This window comes from Amblyraja radiata, chromosome X (genome assembly GCF_010909765.2).
Source record: "Amblyraja radiata isolate CabotCenter1 chromosome X, sAmbRad1.1.pri, whole genome shotgun sequence".
Classification (NCBI taxonomy): Eukaryota; Metazoa; Chordata; class Chondrichthyes; order Rajiformes; family Rajidae; genus Amblyraja; species Amblyraja radiata.
In genome coordinates this window covers 6,013,315-6,031,347 of record NC_045999.1, presented here as the reverse complement: position 1 = coordinate 6,031,347, position 18,033 = coordinate 6,013,315, and the positions used below count along the sequence as shown (strand labels likewise).

Below are 18,033 nucleotides of genomic sequence, written 5' to 3'. Positions count from 1 at the left end.
TCTTCGGAAACTACAGTCAGAACATTCGGCCTGTGAAGAATGTGTACGACCCAGTCATCGTGCACTTCGAGGTCTCTCTGTCTCAGCTCATCAATGTGGTACAGTAACCCGCTATCCTTTTATTATTATTATCGATAAATCATATATAAATCAAACTATACACGAGTACTGTACATTCAAGCCACAAGCATAAGACTGAACTCTAGATGTCAGCTGATCTACATCGGTGAGACCAAGCGGAGGCTTGGCGATCGTTTCGCCGAACACCTCCGCTTGGTCCGCAATAACCAACCTGACCTCCCGGTGGCTCAGCACTTCAACTCCACCTCCCATTCCATCTCCGACCTCTCTGTCCTGGGTCTCCTCCATGGCCGGAGAGAGCAACACCGGAAATTGGAGGAACAGCACCTCATATTCCGCTTGGGGAGTCTGCATCCTGGGGGCATGAACATTGAATTCTCCCAATTCTGTTAGTCCTTGCTGTCTCCTCCCATTCCTTTCATTCATTTCCATCGCTGGCTGCCTGTGCCTCAGTTCTGCCGCAACTATCTCTAAGATGGTAGGTAGACAAAAATGCTGGAGAAACTCAGCGGGTGCAGCAGCATCTATGGAGCGAAGGAAATAGGCAACGTTTCGGGCTAGATGCAGGAAAATTGTTGCTAGATGCAGGAAGATTATTCCCGATGTTGGGGAAGTCCAGAACAAGGGGTCACAGTTTAAGGATAAAGGAAAAATCTTTTAGGACCGAGATGAGAAAAACATTTTTCACACAGAGAGTGGTGAATCTGTGGAATTCTCTGCCACAGAAGGTAGTTGAGGCCAGTTCATTGGCTATATTTAAGAGGGAGTTAGATGTGGCCCTTGTGGCTAATGGAATCAGGGGGTATGGAGAGAAGGCAGGTACAGGATACTGAGTTGGATGATCAGCCATGATCATATTGAATGGCGGTGCTGGCTCGAAGGGCCGAATGGCCTACTCCTGCACCTATTTTCTATGTTTCTATTTTTCTATGAAACGTTGCCTATTTCCTTCGCTCCATAGATGCTGCTGCACCCACTGAGTTTCTCCAGCATTTTTGTCTACCTTCGATTTTCCAGCATCTGCAGTTCCTTCTTAAACACTGACCTCAACCACTGCCTAATATATTAATTTGAAGGACAATTAACTGTTCCCATTACTACTTGTGGAAAGTTGCTGATTGCAAATTGGCTGCTGGTTTTGCCAATAAAAATGAGAATAATCTGTACATTAGAACCTGCATGTTCTGCCTGTGACCACATTGGTATTCGTATAGGCTTATTATTGTCACCTATACTGAGATACAGTGACAATATTGTGTTTGCGTGTTATGTAGTCAAATGATATTATAAATGAGCATAATTAAGGCATACAGAAGTACAACATAAATAGTGAAGAGAGAACTGTAGAATATAGTGTTCCCACATTACAGTTACAGTGTAAAAGTGCAGGGACCACAATGTGGTAGGTTGGAAGATCACCCTAGATTATAGGAGAACGCCATTCAGCCCATCAAATCTACTCCCCTGTTCAATCATGGTTGATCTATCTTTTCCTCTCATTCCTGCCTTCTCCCCATAACCCCTGACACCCGTACTAATGAAGAATCCATCAATCTCCACCATAAGAATATCCATTGACTTGGCCACCACAACCTTCTGTGGCAATGAATTCCACAGATTCAACACCCTCTGACTAAAGAAATTCATCCTCGTCTCCTTTCTGAAGGTACATCCTTTTTTTCCTGAGGCCTCTCTGGTCCTAGACTCTCCCACTAGTGCAGTGGTTCCCAACGTGGGGCATAAGCCCCACAGGGGGGCAATTTGATTTTTAAGGGGGGCATCAGGTAAACATATGTAGTTTATGTTTCAGATGTTATTTTGAGTAAATTCCATTTTCTGAGAATTATTTCTTTGTCTGCTCGTGCTAAAATATGGGGGGGGGGGGCATCAGGATTTTAGACGTGATTAGGTGGGGCATGGCCAAAAAAAGGTTGGGAACCACTGCACTAGTGGAAACATCCTCTCCACATCCACTCTATCTAGGCCTTTCATACTTGTATCTCCTACCCAACAGGAGAGGGGAGAAGAGGGAAAGGTCCTTGATAGTGTTGCCTGTCTCCCCGAGGCAGGGTAAAGTGTAGCTGGGGCTGATGGTGGGAAGGCTGGCCTGTGTAATGCACAGGGCTGCGTCCACATCTCTTGATCGGATGTTGTGCTTTTGTTTACTGAGCCTTCCTGTACCGATGACAACAACCCTAATATGTTTCTGCTTGATTTGTTACAGGATGAAGTCAATCAAATTATGGAGACAAACCTCTGGCTGAAACATGTGAGAATGCCGTGTTGGGAGTGAGTGGGTGGGTCGACACCGACTTGTTCCTTTATGTGACAGAGAGAGCGAGAGTGAATAGCTGGCGTTTTTGTTAAGTATTTAATTGGTGCTTGTATTAACATATCTAATTATTGTACCAAAAGATCGTCATATAACCGGTTGATGTTGTCAGTGGGCAGGAGGGATCGGGTAGGGAGCTTTGAGTCTGTATTGCTATCGGGGACACAATCAGCTGGGGAGGTGGTGAAGAAATGACAGGGAATTGTCAGTAATGGGGAACAGCCTTGGGTGCGGGACGTAAAAAAACAAACTGCTGGAGGAACTCAGGCTTGGGAAGGGTCTGAAGAAGGGTTTCGGCCCGAAAAGTTGCCTATTTCCCTCGCTCCATAGATGCTGCCGCACCCGCTGAGTTTCTCCAACATTTTAGTGTACCTTCGATTTGCCAGCATCTATAGGCAACGTTTCGTCCCTTTCTTGGTGAGTGTAGACAAAAGTGCTGGAGAAACACAGCGGGTGCAGCAGCATCTATGGAGCGAAGGAAATAATTTTAATAATGTATGACTGATGTATACGAAAAGTTAACTAGACTTTACTTAAATATTTTTTTTTTTTAAATGTGGATCTCAAACATGACGGAAATGTTACACCTTGAAGATATGAGATTCGTCCTATCAGGCCAATTCTTAAAGATTTGGTCCCCATTTATCGATCTATTACAAGCATGTGGTGCAACACAACCTTAGACATTAAGTCTTTCAGAGCCGGGTGGGAGGAGTAAGGGGGTAAAGATATGAAGGAGGCATATCCCTTTCAATTTCTTTTTCATTCTTTTTCTCTTCTCCCTTTCCCACTCTGTTTCTTTTTGCTTTGTCCACATCACCACCTCATTTCTTTCTCGAGCTACACAATACTTCCTCTCTCGATATTTCTTGCCTTTCTTACTTTTTTTTTTCTACTATTAAATTAAAAATAAGAAGTTGTACATGAAATGTAATATTTTATTCATGTCTTATATTATTATTATTATTATTGTACATTACTTCTAATAAAAATATTTATTTTTTTTAAATTATAATAAATAATTAAATCTTCAGATATAGTCCGTCTAATATACGGACATATTGGGGCAATAAGAAGTTCCTCAATTCACAGACTGCATTTTCACCACAGCCTACAACTTCATTTCATACAGGCTGTACTTGCCTTTAATGTATCTTTAACTTCATTTAAATCATGTCCTCTTGTTTGAAACTTCCCTACTCTCAATGGAAAAAGCTTATCCACGTCAACTCTGTCTATCCCTCTCATCATTTTAAAGACCTCTATCAAGACCCCCCTTAACCTTCCGCGCTCCAAAGAATAAAGACCTAACTCACCTCCGCTCAGTCCGCACGTTTCGCCGAACACCTCCGCTCAGTCCGCAATAACCTACCTGAACTCAGCACTTCAACTCCCCCTCCCATTCCCAATCCGACCTCTCTGTCCTGGGTCTCCTCCATTGCCAGAGTGAGCAACACCGGAAATTGGAGGAACAGCACCTCATATTCCACCTGGGTTGCTTGCGTCCGGATGGCATGAACGTTGAATTCTCCCAGTTTTGCTAGCCCTTGCTGTCTCCTCCCCTTCCTTAACCCTCGAGCTGTCTCCTCCCATCCCCCCGCCCTCGGGCTCCTCCTCCTCCCTTTTTCCTTCCTTCTCCCCCCCACCCCCCATCAGTCTGAAGAAGGGTTTCGGCCCGAAATGTCGCCTATTTCCTTCGCTCCATAGATGCTGCTGCACCCGCTGAGTTTCTCCAGCATTTTTGTCTACCTAAGACCTAACTTGTTCAACCTTTCTCTGTAACTTAGTTGCTGAAACCCAGGCAACATTCTAGTAAATCTCCTCTGTACTCTCTCTATTTTGTTGACATTTTTCAACCCTTCAATATGTGGTATTACTTGTCCACGCCAACCAAGATGCCCCATCTAAGCTGTTCATCTTTATCATCTGTCCCAGATTTGGAACGATTACAAGTTAAGATGGGATCCAGCGGAATACGAAGGCGTTGACTTCATCAGAGTTCCTTCCAACACAATCTGGAAACCAGACATTATCCTGTACAACAAGTAAGAAATGTCAGCATGTCCCCGGGCACTGGGTCGACCGTATAACCCTTGCCTACGTTTAGAGACACAGAGATACAGCACCCGTGACGCTGAATTATCAACATGTTGAAAATGTTGGTGGCCTATGACATGTGCCGGCAGTCGCCTGTAAAGGTCGCGTAAGTGGGACAGGCTGTGCTGGGATCGCTGGTCGGCGAAATGTTCAACATGTTGAAAATTCAGCGACGACCAGAAAGACCCTACGCCTCTTTGGAGACCTCTCTTGACCATAGGCCGTATGGTCTTGAGAGGTCACCCGCAACAGGGGTCACTTGTATGGTCGTGAGAGGTCTCCTATGGTTATTCTAACTCATGACTTAACACAACTCAACATATATTTTGGGGCAATCCAATTGCTGACGGGATAGCAAAGCCCCTTTCACCTCTCTTCTGCACCCCTCAGTCCTTCCCCAAATCAGTACCGTGGCACTCCATGGTAGCGGGGGGCTTCTCTGAAGAGCTTTATCCTTGTTTAACGATGTGTATGAAGTGTACTCACTGGGCTTGGAGAGCAGCAAGACAAAGCAAGTGACAGAAAGTAGGACAAGCCCTTTGAACAAAATTAATCCTTCAATGAGAATGTATTGAAATTACTCTAGGACAGATAGACACAAAATGCTGGAGCAACTCAGCGGGATAGGCAGTATCTCCGGAGAGAAGTCTGAAGAAGGGTTTCGGCCCGAAACGTTGCCTATTTCCTTCGCTCCATAGATGCTGCCGTACCCGCTGAGTTTCTCCAGCAATTTTATCTATCTCCAGAGAGAAGGAATGGCTGACGTTTTGGATCGAAACCCTTCTTCAGACTGATGTTAGGAGAGAGGGAGATGTATAGATAAGGAAGTGTAAGGTGTGAAAACAGGACAAAGGGAATGGAGATCAAAGAAAATGCCCAATAGATCATTGTTAGCTGGGAGAAGGTAACAACAAAGGAAACAGAGATAAAATGTAGTCGGAGACAGTAAGACTGTAGTCGGAGAACTGGGAAGGAGGAGGGATGGAGAGAGAGGGAAAGCAAGGGTTACTTGAAGTTAGAGAAGCCAATGTTCATACCGCTGGGGTGTAAGCTGCCCAAGCGAAATATGAGGTGCTGTTCCTCCAATTTGCGCTGGGCCTCACTCTGACAATGGAGGAGGCCCTGGACAGAAAGGTCAGTGTGGGAATGGGAGGTGGAGATCAGGTAGGTTTATAGCCCTGTCCCACGGTACGAGTTAATTCCAAGAGCTCTCCCAAGTTTAAAAAAAAATCAAACTCGTGGTAAGCACGTAGCGGGTACGTCGGAGCTCGGGGACGTCTCTTAGCGGCTCGTTACGCTAACGGCAGGTACTCGGGAAGACTCGCTAACGGCAGGTAAGCACGGGAAGACTCGTGAAGATTTTTCAACATGTTGAAAAATGTCCACGAGAGCCCCGAGTACCGACGAGCGGCCATTACCGTAAATCTCCGAGTTTGAATCAGGGCAAACTCGGGAGAGCTCTTGGAATGAACCCGTACCGTGGGGCAGGGCCATTAGGGAGAATTACAAAATTACTCTTGTTGGAAATCTTCTTCTGATCTTTTTAGTTTTCTTGCAATGGTTGTTTAGAGGTCATTGGCTCTGCAAATAAACTTGGTGCTGGAGGAACAGTGCATCAGGTGGCAACTGTGGTGGGAATGGAGAGACAAGACTACCAGTGGGGCCCTTCTTCAGACTGATGGAATAATGGGAAGAAAGTTGGCTCCACCTATCACTTGCCAGGGTTTGCCCCAACTACACCTCTCTTTTCCAGCTTTAACCCCCCCCCCCCCACTCCATCAGAGGAAGACACCCAACCTGTTCATTCCCTCCACAGATGCTGCCCGTCCCGCTGAGTTCCTCCAGTACTTTGTTCTTTGCTCACAAATCCAGCATCTGCAGTCTCTCCTGCAGGGCCGGATTTACGTATAAGGTAGACAAGCTTAAGCTTAGGGCCTCGAGATCTAGGGGGGCTTACTCACCTTGCTGCCTCACCCACCATCCGCCCACCAGGACCTCCTACTGATTGCCCGCTGACACTGGCCACTCCACCGCCCTCCAGCAGCCCGCAGCAGTCGCCTTACCTGCAGCCTGGACTCAGCACCGGGCCTGAGGTTTCCACACTGCAGATTCCCACTCCCCTGGGTTTGACTGCGCTGGGTCCTAGTGCCAGTTCCCCCAACCCTGGTAATCTCAGTGGCTGTTCCACTGAGTCTTCCCCATTCCCCTCATATATGTGACCCCACCCACACTACAGTCCTCATACCCCCCTGACCACCCACCACCCCCCCACCAGACATCACCTCGGCCTCAGTCCACTCACCTGCCTTCCTCCGGCCCCAACCCCCATCCCTGCCACAGTCCCAACACTCCAGAGCTTCAAACTGCGATCCATGTAAGGCATCACCCACTCCGAGGTGAATCCAATACGTATTTTAAAACCAACTGTTTAATGACAACATACAGTAGGAACTAAACATTTCACACCGTCACTGTCGGGTAGTCATGGTCCTCTAGTCATGGGGTTGGGGGATTGGGAGGGCTGGGGGGCTCACAAGTGAAATAGCTTAGGGCCTCTCTTCATCTAAATCCGGCCCTGCTCTCCTGTTTCCATCAGACCCCTTGCTGCATTCAAACCATCGTTCTATTCCCTCTTTCAATCACTAAATGTATTTTGACTTAAATCATCCAGGAAAAATACTGCCAGGATTGGATTGGAGTGATGCAAAATTTATGGGGACATTAATTCAAATTAAAATCAATAATGTATTCTCCATGAACTGTGCATTTAATGAGACTGGGCATCCATTTCATGGATAAGCAATTCTAATCTGTTATACATATTGATTTTATGGCATTATTTGACGTATTAGGTTGTAGAAGTCTTGCCACTGGAGTCAGAAAGCCACAGGTTTAAATCTTGTTCAGTGCACCAGGGGGTACAAGTTTCACTTTGGTGCAGTCGGCAATCCACGTGCAGGCTACGCCCAAAGTAAGATTATCTTTGCAGGCAGCCTTGATGGCCGACATATGTCTGCAATTGTCAGAAGGTGAAAGTGGTGATGAGTGCACAGTGTGGGTACAGGATAGTTGTGTGTACACATCCAGCTTCTTGCATAAAAGATCAAGGAAAGTTGATCCTTGAAAAATGGATCAATTAAGGAAAGGAGCAGGGAGGTTCTACTGCAGTTGTACAGGGTCTTGGTGAGACCACACCTGGAGTATTGCGTACAGTTTTGGTCTCCTAATCTGAGGAAAGACATTCTTGCCATAGAGGGAGTACAGAGAAGGTTCACCAGACTGATTCCTGGGATGTCAGGACTTTCATATGAAGAAAGACTGGATAGACTCGGCTTGTACATGCTAGAATTTAGAAGATTAAGGGGGGATCTTAATAGAAACTTACAAAATTCTTAAGGGGTTGGACAGGCTAGATGCAGGAAGATTGTTCCCGATGTTGGGGAAGTCCAGAACAAGGGGTCACAGTTTAAGGATAAGGGGGAAATCTTTTAGGACCGAGATGAGGAAAACATTTTTCACACAGAGAGTGGTGAATCTGTGGAATTCTCTGCCACAGAAGGTAGTTGAGGCCACAGTTCGTTGGCTATATTTAAGAGGGAGTTAGATGTGGCCCTTGTGGCTAAAGGGATTAGGGGGTATGGAGATAAGGCAGGTACAGGATACTGAGTTGGAAGATCAGCCATGATCATATTGAATGGCGGTGCAGGCTCGAAGGGCCGAATGGCCTACTCCTGCACCTATTGTCTATGTTTCTATGATTCTATGATCTGTGGAAAATGTAACTCGAACGTAATATTCTGCAACTCCACAATCTACTGCTGTGTCCATCAGAAAAATTATTCATTCTAATCCCATTGTCAAGAGTTAAGTGAAGAGTGTTTAATGTGATAGACTCCAGGAATGGAATAGTAAAATACTTTACCTGTGCAACTTTAGAGACTCATTCATTCAAGTGAACCTCTGCCTCACCTGTAAGGACCACCGGGGCCCCGGGAGCCGAGGGAGGAAGTATAGGGACAGGTGTTGCATCTCCTGCGGTTGCAGGGGAAAGTACCTGGGGAGGGGCTGGTTTGGGTGGGAAGGGATGAGGAGAGAACGGTCTCTGCGGAAAGAGGAAAGCGGTGGAGATGGGAAGGTGGGACTAGTGGTGGTATCCCATTAGTGGTGGTGTAAATGTCGGAGGAGTATGTGCTGTATGTGATGGATGATGGGGTGAAAGGCGAGGACTGTTAGGTTACATGGCCCTTAGAGCCAACAGCATCCAGGTGCTTATGTGCAGTGATACATGTACTGAACTGTATACAACAATGGTACATTCAACAAATAAGGTACCATACTATACCTTACCACTTTGAATGGCCATTCGAGTACTTCTGGTGAGGCCAAAAATAAGGGGACCATGATGGCAATAAGGACCCACGGATTCCATTTGGCCATAGAAATAGACAATAGACAATAGGTGCAGGAGTAGGCCATTCGGCCCTTCGAGCCAGCACCGCCATTCAATGTGATCATGGCTGATCATCCCCAATCAGTACCCCGTTCCTGCCTTCTCCCCTGACTCCGCAATCTTCAAGAGCCCTATCTAGCTCTCTCTTGAAAGCATCCAGAGAACCGGCCTCTGAGGCGGAGAATTCCACAGACTCACAACTCTCTGTGAGAAAAAGTGTTTCCTCGTCTCCGTTCTACATAGAAACGTAGAAAATAGGTGCAGGAGGAGGCCATTCGGCCCTTTATGCCAGCACCGCCATTCATTGCGATCATGGCTGATTGTCCCCAATCAATAACCCGTGCCTGCGATTCTATTCTAATCTATTCTAAACGGCTTACCCCTTATTCTTAAACTGTGTGTGGCCCCTGGTTCTAGACTCCCCCAACATCGGGAACATGTTTCCTGCCTCTAGCGTGTCCAAACACTTAACAATCTTATATGTTTCAATAAGATGCCCTCTTATCCTTATCCTTCTAAACTCCAGAGTGTACAGGTTGGTAGGATGATTAGGAAGGGCAGATGAGATGTTTATGGTTTTTAATACAGGGAGGGGCCAGACAATGCTGACCATAGAATTGCTACTGATTTTCTACTCGCCTGGGTTCACAGCAAAAGGATTTGAGTATAGGAGCAGGGAGGTTCTACTGCAGTTGTACAGGGTCTTGGTGAGACCACACCTGGAGTATTGCGTACAGCTTTGGTCTCCTAATCTGAGGAAAGACATTCTTGCCATAGAGGGAGTACAGAGAAGGTTCACCAGACTGATTCCTGGGATGTCAGGACTTTCATATGAAGAAAGACTGGATAGACTCGGCTTGTACTCGCTAGAATTTAGAAGATTGAGGGGGGATCTTATAGAAACGTACAAAATTCTTAAGGGGCTGGACAGGCTAGATGCAGGAAGATTGTTCCCGATGTTGGGGAAGTCCAGAACAAGGGGGTCACAGTTTAAGGATAAGGGGGAAATCTTTTAGGACCGAGATGAGAAAAACATTTTTCATACAGAGTGGTGAATCTGTGGAATTCTCTGCCACAGAAGGTAGTTGAGGCCACAGTTCATTGGCTATATTTAAGAGGGAGTTAGATGTGGCCCTTGTGGCTAAAGGGATCAAGGGGTATGGAGAGAAGGCAGGTACAGGATACTGAGTTGGATGATCAGTCATGATCATATTGAATGGCGGTGCAGGCTCGAAGGGCTGAATGGCCTACTGCACCTAATTTCTATGTTTCTATGTTGCAGTGTAGTTTCTAATTTCCAAACGGATGGCAACATCAAAGTCTTGTTGATGTCCAACGGTACCGTGACCTGGATCCCACCGGCCATCGTCAAGAGCTCCTGCAAGATGGACGTGACCTATTTCCCCTTCGACTACCAGAACTGCAGCATGAAGTTTGGCTCGTGGACCCACGACAAGGCCAAGATTGACCTGGCCCTGATCGGCAGCGAGATGAACATGAAGGACTTCTGGGAGAGTGGCGAGTGGGACATCATAGCTGCCCCTGGCTACAAACACGACATCAAGTACAACTGCTGTGAAGAGATCTACACAGACATCACCTACTCCATTTACATCAGACGGATGCCTCTGTACTACACCATCAACATGATCATCCCTTGTTTGATGATCTCGTTCCTGACTGTCCTGGTTTTCTGGTTGCCCTCAGCCAGTGGTGCGAAGATAACACTGTCTGTCTCGGTTCTGCTGTCCCTCACTGTGTTTCTTCTGGGGATCACCGAGAGCGTGCCGTCCACTTCCTTGGTGATCCCACTCATCGGGGAGTACTTGCTCTTCATCATGATCTTTGTGGTCCTCTCCATCATCATCACTGTCTTTGTGCTCAACATCCACGACAGAAGTCCCGCCACCCACATCATGCCGAGCTGGGTGAAAACCGTCTTCCTGAAGTCGCTGCCGCGCATCCTGCGCATGGCCCGGCCCGGGGGCGACGGGGAAGCCCTGGGGAGCCCGACGGCCAACATCCCCGACGAGCTGCCCGACTTCAGCGCTTCCTCGCAAGCCTGCGACCAGGACCCGCGATGCACGTGCTGCAGAGGTTGCAGGCCGAGACTCCTGAACGCTGGCGTTGGTCTAACTCGCAGCCTCAGCGCAGACACCCTGAATGCTCTGCTTTCAATCTCCGTCTCGTCTTCAGAGGTGCAAAAAGCCGCTGACAGCATCACACACATAGTGGAACGGATGAAGATGCAGGATAAATACAAGGAGGTGAGAGGCATGTTCAGCGTTCAATGTTTAGTAAATAGAGGCAAGAAAGAATGAACATTGAATTCTCCAGTTTCAAGTAATAACCCCCCACCTAGGGTTTCGGCCCGAATCGTCACCTATTTCCTTCGCTCCATAGATGCTGCTGCACCCACTGAGTTTCTCCAGCACTTTTGTCTACCTTCGATTTTCCAGCATCTGCAGTTCCTTCTTAAACCCCCCACCTCCTCTCTCTTACCAAGGATAAGGGGGAAATCCTTTAAAACCGAGATGAGAAGAACTTTTTTCACACAGAGAGTGGTGAATCTCTGGAACTCCCTGCCACAGAGGGTAGTCGAGGCCAGTTCATTGGCTATATTTAAGAGGGAGTTAGATGTGGCCCTTGTGGCTAAGGGGATCAGAGGGTATGGAGAGAAGGCAGGTACGGGATACTGAGTTGGATGATCAGCCATGATCATATTGAATGGCCGAATGGCCTACTCCTGCACCTAATTTCTATGTTTCTATATTTCTATTTTTCACCTCCTCTCTTCTTAAAACCCCCACCTCCTCTCCAACTATCTCCACCCTCTCAATCACCCTGCTCCTTTCCCTCCCCTTACAAATTCATCTCCCATTCCCAAGTCCCTGCCTTCTCTTTTATCTCCCCTCCCTTGCACACTCATCTTGCATCCCCTTCCACCCACGTCCCTCCCTCTGGCTTTACATTTCATTCCTTCCCCTCTTTTCTACCTCTCACCCTTTTTGTCTCCTTTGTCACTTCCTCCACCCATTCATCAATCCAACATCCCCCTCATCTGTATCCGCCTTTCACTTGCCCGACTTTAATAATAATAATAATGGATGGGATTTATATAGCGCCTTTCTAATACTCAAGGCGCTTTACATCGCATTATTCATTCACTCCTCAGTCACACTCAGTGGTGGTAAGCTACTTCTGTAGCCACAGCTGCCCTGGGGCAGACTGACGGAAGCGTGGCTGCCAATCTGCGCCTACGGCCCCTCCGACCACCACCAATCACTCACACACATTCACACACAGGCAAAGGTGGGTGAAGTGTCTTGCCCAAGGACACAACGACAGTATGCACTCCAAGCGGGATTCGAACCGGCTACCTTCCGGTTGCCAGCCGAACACTTAGCCCATTGTGCCATCTGTCGTCCCAACTTTGTCCAACGCTCTCTTTTCCTGCTTTCTCCCCTCCCACTAGAATCACTCTGAAGAAGGGTCCCAATCCGAAACGCTGTGTCTGTCCATTCCCTCCACAGAGGCCCAAGAGTGCAGGAAGAGTAGACAGAAACTTTTCCCACTTGTGGAGGAGTAAAACTCCAGAGGACATGGGTTTTATTTAAGCAGAGTATGACAATAGCCAATAGACAATAAACAATAGGTGCAGGAGTAGGCCATTTGGCCCTTCGAGCCAGCACCGCCATTCAATGTGATCATGGCTGATCATCCCCAATCTGTATCCCGTTCCTGCCTTCTCCCCATATCCCCTGACTCCGCTATCTTTAAGAGCCCCATCTAGCTCTCTCTTGACAGCATCCAGAGAAACTGCCTCCACCGCCCTCTGAGGCAGAGAATTCCACAGACTCACCACTCTCTGTGAGAAAAAGTGTTTCCTCGTCTCCGTTCTAAATGGCTTACTCCTTATTCTTAAACTGTGTGGCCCCTGGTTCTGGACTCCCCCAACATCGGGAACATGTTTCCTGCCTCTAGTGTGTCCAAGCCCTTAACAATCTTATATGTTTCAATGAGATCGCCTCTCAACCTTCTAAACTCCAGAGTGTACAAGCCCAGCTGCTCCATTCTCTCAGCATATGACAGTCCCGCCATCCCGGGAATTAACCTTGTAAACCTACGCTGCACTCCCTCAATAGCAAGAATGTCCTTCCTCAAATTAGGGGACCAAAACTGCACACAATACTCCAGATGTGGTCTCAGTAGGGCTTTGTACAACTGCAGAAGGTCCTCTTTGCTCCTATATTCGATTCCTAGTATGGTTACAATCTAGGGATAGTAGTGGTGGCAGAATCATTCAAAGGAGAACCAGCCCACTGCTAGAAAGTAAATAATACCTTGCAGGGCAATGGGGAGTGAGACCAGCTGACTTGGTCTTTCACAGAGCTGGGATGGACTTTACAGTTTAGAGATACAGCATGGAAACAGGCCCTTCGGCCCACTGAGTCCACACTGCCCTTCGATCACCCATTCACACTAGTTCTATGCTTTCCCACTGCCAAGACATCAGTGGCAATTTTAGAGGCCAATTAACCTACAAACCCACACGTCTATGGGATATGGCAGGAAACTGGAGCAACCAGAGGAAACTCCTAATGATCACATTGAGAATGTGCAAACTCCACACAGACAGCACCTAAGGTCAGGATTGAACATATATCCCTGCGCTGTGGTGTAGCAGCTCTACCAGCTGTGCCTCTGTGATACAACCTAGAAAAAGTGATCCCTAGTAACATGATAGAAGAGCTAGCAATCAGAACTTGACACCAAATCACCTCAGAAGGAGATGCCAGGATACCTGACCAAGATAGATATAGATATGATAGATATGCCATTTATTGTCACTATACATGTACAATGAGATTAAAAGCATCTCGTACTCAGTGCATACATATAATTTAGTACAAAAAACCAGAATCAGAAAACAAAACAAGGGGGGGGGGGGATAGGTGCACAATTCTGCGGCGCTATATACATATCTATAAAGGCAAAATGGTGAAGGATGAATAGGTAGTATTCTTAGGCAGATTTTTAAAGTTATATTAAAATATTAAAAATTATTTTAAAAATATTTAAAATTACAATTACAATACACATTACAGTTCCAAATTTCAGTACGTGGATGGAGTAGATGGAAGTCCGGGTGTTGGGCTGTGAAGTCAGTGCATGTGTGAGTTAAGAGTAGTTATGACTTTCGGAAAACAACTGTTCCTGAGTCTAAGGTACACAAAATTGCTGGGGAAACTCAGCGGGTTCCTGAGTCTATTTGTCCTAGTTTTGATGCACCTATAGCGCCTTCCAGAGGGCAGCAGGTCGAACAGTCCAAACGCAGGATGGGAGCTGTCCTTGATGATATTCTTTGCCCTGCTAAGGCAACGGGAGGTGTAAATATCCATCAGGGAGGGGAGAGGGCAACCAATGATCTTCTGTGCTGTCCTAGTTACCCTCTGAAGCCTCTCCCTGTCTGCCATGGAGCAGCTGCCGTACCATGCTGTAATGCAGTATGTCAGCAGGCTCTCGATGGACGTTGGTCAAATAAACTTTTGAGAGGTAAAGTTTAAAGAAGTGTAGCGTTATTTTTGTTTTACAGAGGGTGGAGAGTGACTGGGACATGCAGAACTGTTTGTCGTTTATTCGAACCTGAATGTCCTGAAGGCATGGGATTGTGCAATGAGTGAAGTTCCACAGGACCAGGCTGACATCTGGTGGTGAAGGATAGCACTTCACTTTCAGTAGTCTCTCGCTATCTTTAAATCCCTGCCTTTAATTCACTGAGCTGGCATCAGATTCAGATTCAGATTCAGATTCAACTTTAATTGTCATTGTCAGTGTACAGTACAGAGACAACGAAATGCAGTTAGCATCTCCCTGGAAGAGCGACATAGAATATGATTTCAATAAATAAATCTATTTGCATGCATACAGTCATAGACTTATTTTTCCTGTGGGAGGAGTGTCCGGAGGGGGGGGAGGGGGGGGGGGGGTGATTGGCAATCACCGAGGTACATTGTTGAGTAGCGTGACAGCCGCAGGGAAGAAACTGTTCCTGGACCTGCTGGTTCGGCAACGGAGAGACCTGTAGCGCCTCCCGGATGGTAGGAGGGTAAACAGTCCATGGTTGGGGTGAGAGCAGTCCTTGGCGATGCTGAGCGCCCTCCGCAGACAACGCTTTGCTTTGGAAACTGCAACTATCCTTCAATTTTTTTTCCCCCGTTTGCTCTTCTAGCTTTGTGGAATGGATCCACAAAGACTAGGTGTCAGGTTTGAATTCGGATCTGTGCAAAGGGAGTAAAGTTTCACTCTGTCTAATTACACTCCATCAGCTGAGAAAAAAATGATAGACAATAGACAACAGACAATAGTTGCAGGAGTAGGCCATTCGACCCTTCGAGCCAGCACCGCCATTCAATGTGATCACGGCTGATCATCCCCAATCAGTGCCCCGTTCCTGCCTTCTCCCCATATCCCCTGAATCCGATTGAATTGAATTGAAAAGTTACATGGAAGTAGGCTCTCAGTCCCCCACCCCCCTAGTCCACGCTGACAATTGATCACCCATTCATACTTGTTTTAGATTATCCCACTGTCTCATCTCATAAGGGGCAATTTAGGGGTCAGATAACCTGCAGTGAGAGCCTTACTTAGGAAACCTGAACAGAAACCTCTGGAGACTTTGCGCCCCGCCCAAGGTTTCCGTGCGGTTCCCGGAGGTTGCAGGTGGTTGCAGGTAGTGGAAGCAGGTAGGGAGACTGACAAAAACCTCCGGGAACCGCACGGAAACCTTGGGTGGGGCGCAAAGTCTCCAGAGGTTTCCGTTCAGGTTTCCTAAGTGGGACAGGGGCATAGCTTTGCCAACTCATGGTATCATGGGACTGGTAGTGTGCAATGGGACAGTGCAGACGGGACATTACTCTACACATGTAGAGTTTTTTTTAAACCTGTGTAGTTTAGTTTATTGTCAAGTGTACCAAGGTAGTGAAAAAGTTTTGCTGTGTGCTAACCAGTCAGCAGAAATAGTACTGTACCTCCCCTACTAGCGTTTAAAGAACACTCGAGTCCCAAACTGAAATGTCACCTATCTATATTCTCCAGAGATGCTACCTGACCTGGAGTTACTCCAGCACTTTGTGCCTTTTACTGTGTTGCAACATGTCGTATCTCTTCAAAACTTTGTTTTAATGGCCTTCCCTTCAGGTACAAGATGATTGGAAGTACGTTGCCTTGGTGATCGATCGGATCTTCCTCTGGATCTTCATCGTGACGTGCATCCTGGGAACAACAATTTTCTTCCTGCAGCCACTGTTGTCCGCCAACGAGATGTGAGCAGAGTTGCATCGAAGTTGCAAACGCAGACGGTTCTTTTCAAAATTGTTCCAAGAAAAAGCTTAAAAGACTGGGAGATCGTGGGGCGGGTTGGCAGGGGAGGACCAAGGAGCAAGGAGCAAGTGGCTTCACTTACTGTTGCATGTGCTCAGCTTGCCTTGTTCTGAAGTTAGAAAGCCCATTGATAAGAGACGCATGCAAATTTGAATCCAGGAAAGCAAGTGCCGCAAAGACCAAAGTGGTTCAAATATGTCAAGATGACCCAGTGATAAGGAAGGTGTGGTCGGGAGGAGAAGTGGTGAGGAGAGTGCGGAAAAGGGGACTGTTTAAGCAACCTGGGAAAATGTCACATTAATCGTGTAATGAAAGTAATAAAATGGAATAAAGTCAAAGTTTGAACCAAAGGATAAAAATAGTGAAAAAGTTTTATTTGAAATGGGAACCCTTTTTATCATACTTTGAGGGTCTAAAGGAACTACCTATTGACTGAGGGCACTTGACAGTAAGTGGGGATCCACCTTTATTCTGTTTTGTTACTTTATTATTGTTAAAAAGTGCATTTCATTTTGTGATATATTTGGATTGTGAAAAAATAAGCTGCCAAGGGGTGTTTAGGTAGGGTGGGTTAGGGTTATTTTGTTTATATTATTATTATTATTATTATTATTTATAAAAAACAAAATGGAGGAAAATGTAATGCCATACATCAGATGTACTGTGAATTTTTTTTTTTTCCCCTCCAATAAAAAACTATTAATTTAAAATTTAAAAAAATAGTGTCACGGAAACAGCACGGAAACAGGCCCTTCAGCACAACTTGTCCAAGGCAATGAATTTGGCACTGTAGGTCTGTTCTAAATCATTGGAAAATGGAGTTGGCACCAAATGAAACATAGATAGAAGCATAGAAAATAGGAGCAGGAGGAGGCCATTCGGCCCTTCGAGCCAGCACCGCCATTCATTGTGATCATGGCTGATCGTCCCCAATCAATAACCCGTGGTCAGGGCATGATTACTGGTTGCAATAGGCATGAACACAAAACAAAACCGTACTTCAAACCAGACATAACTGTTGGGTCACCAAGTGAAATGAACACAGTCCCAGTGAGCTGTCCTTTCTAGAGCTCAGTTACACCAACAAGGATGTAATCATTTTGAGCAGCATAACCAGGCAGGAAGGCAAGCACTGCAACAGGCATTGCAAGATGGCGGAGGAGGGAGACGGAAGGTGGAAAAGAAACCTCAAATTAATTGACCTCAACAATTTCCACCTTGGAAGTCCATCCCACAGGTTGGCTGCTTGGTCAATGGAAGCACTAGGGCTGTAGACAATAGACAATAGGTGCAGGAGTAGGCCATTCGGCCCTTCGAGCCAGATCATTCTGAAATTTCTCCCCAGTTGTCAGGTTCTAGTTTCCTGGAAGGAGCAAGGAATTTCCTGGCCGAGCAATTATGAGATCACCTCAGCCTCACTCAGGTCCTGAGAGAGGACACCCAATTTACAGCAATGCTCTGATAATCTGCTAGCACATTGCTTGGAATTCAGTACCTGGATCACTGCAGCCTCATTTCCTGCTTAAACTATCCCCACTAAACTACCTGTTGTTTAAATTTGAGTTTACTAAAAAAAAACTGTGCAACAAATTGTGTGAACGTTTTAGTACGAGTAATATTCGCTAATCTGGAAAATGTACACAAGAGACTGCAGATGCTTAAATCTTAGGCAAAAAAAAACTCCCTTCCA

The 18,033-nt window shown here is 46.4% G+C and overlaps 1 protein-coding gene across 1 annotated transcript; it reads left to right on the top strand.

The window, feature by feature from the left end:
- Positions 1-6: 6 nt before the first annotated feature.
- On the top strand, positions 7-16,368 carry LOC116968357 (neuronal acetylcholine receptor subunit alpha-3-like). The gene is made up of 5 exons (XM_033015144.1): positions 7-98; positions 2,306-2,350; positions 4,349-4,458; positions 10,243-11,227; positions 16,161-16,368. Exons 2-5 carry the CDS (start codon positions 2,324-2,326, stop codon positions 16,287-16,289), a joined length of 1,251 nt encoding a protein of 416 aa, XP_032871035.1. The 5' UTR covers positions 7-98; positions 2,306-2,323; the 3' UTR covers positions 16,290-16,368.
- Positions 16,369-18,033: the final 1,665 nt, after the last annotated feature.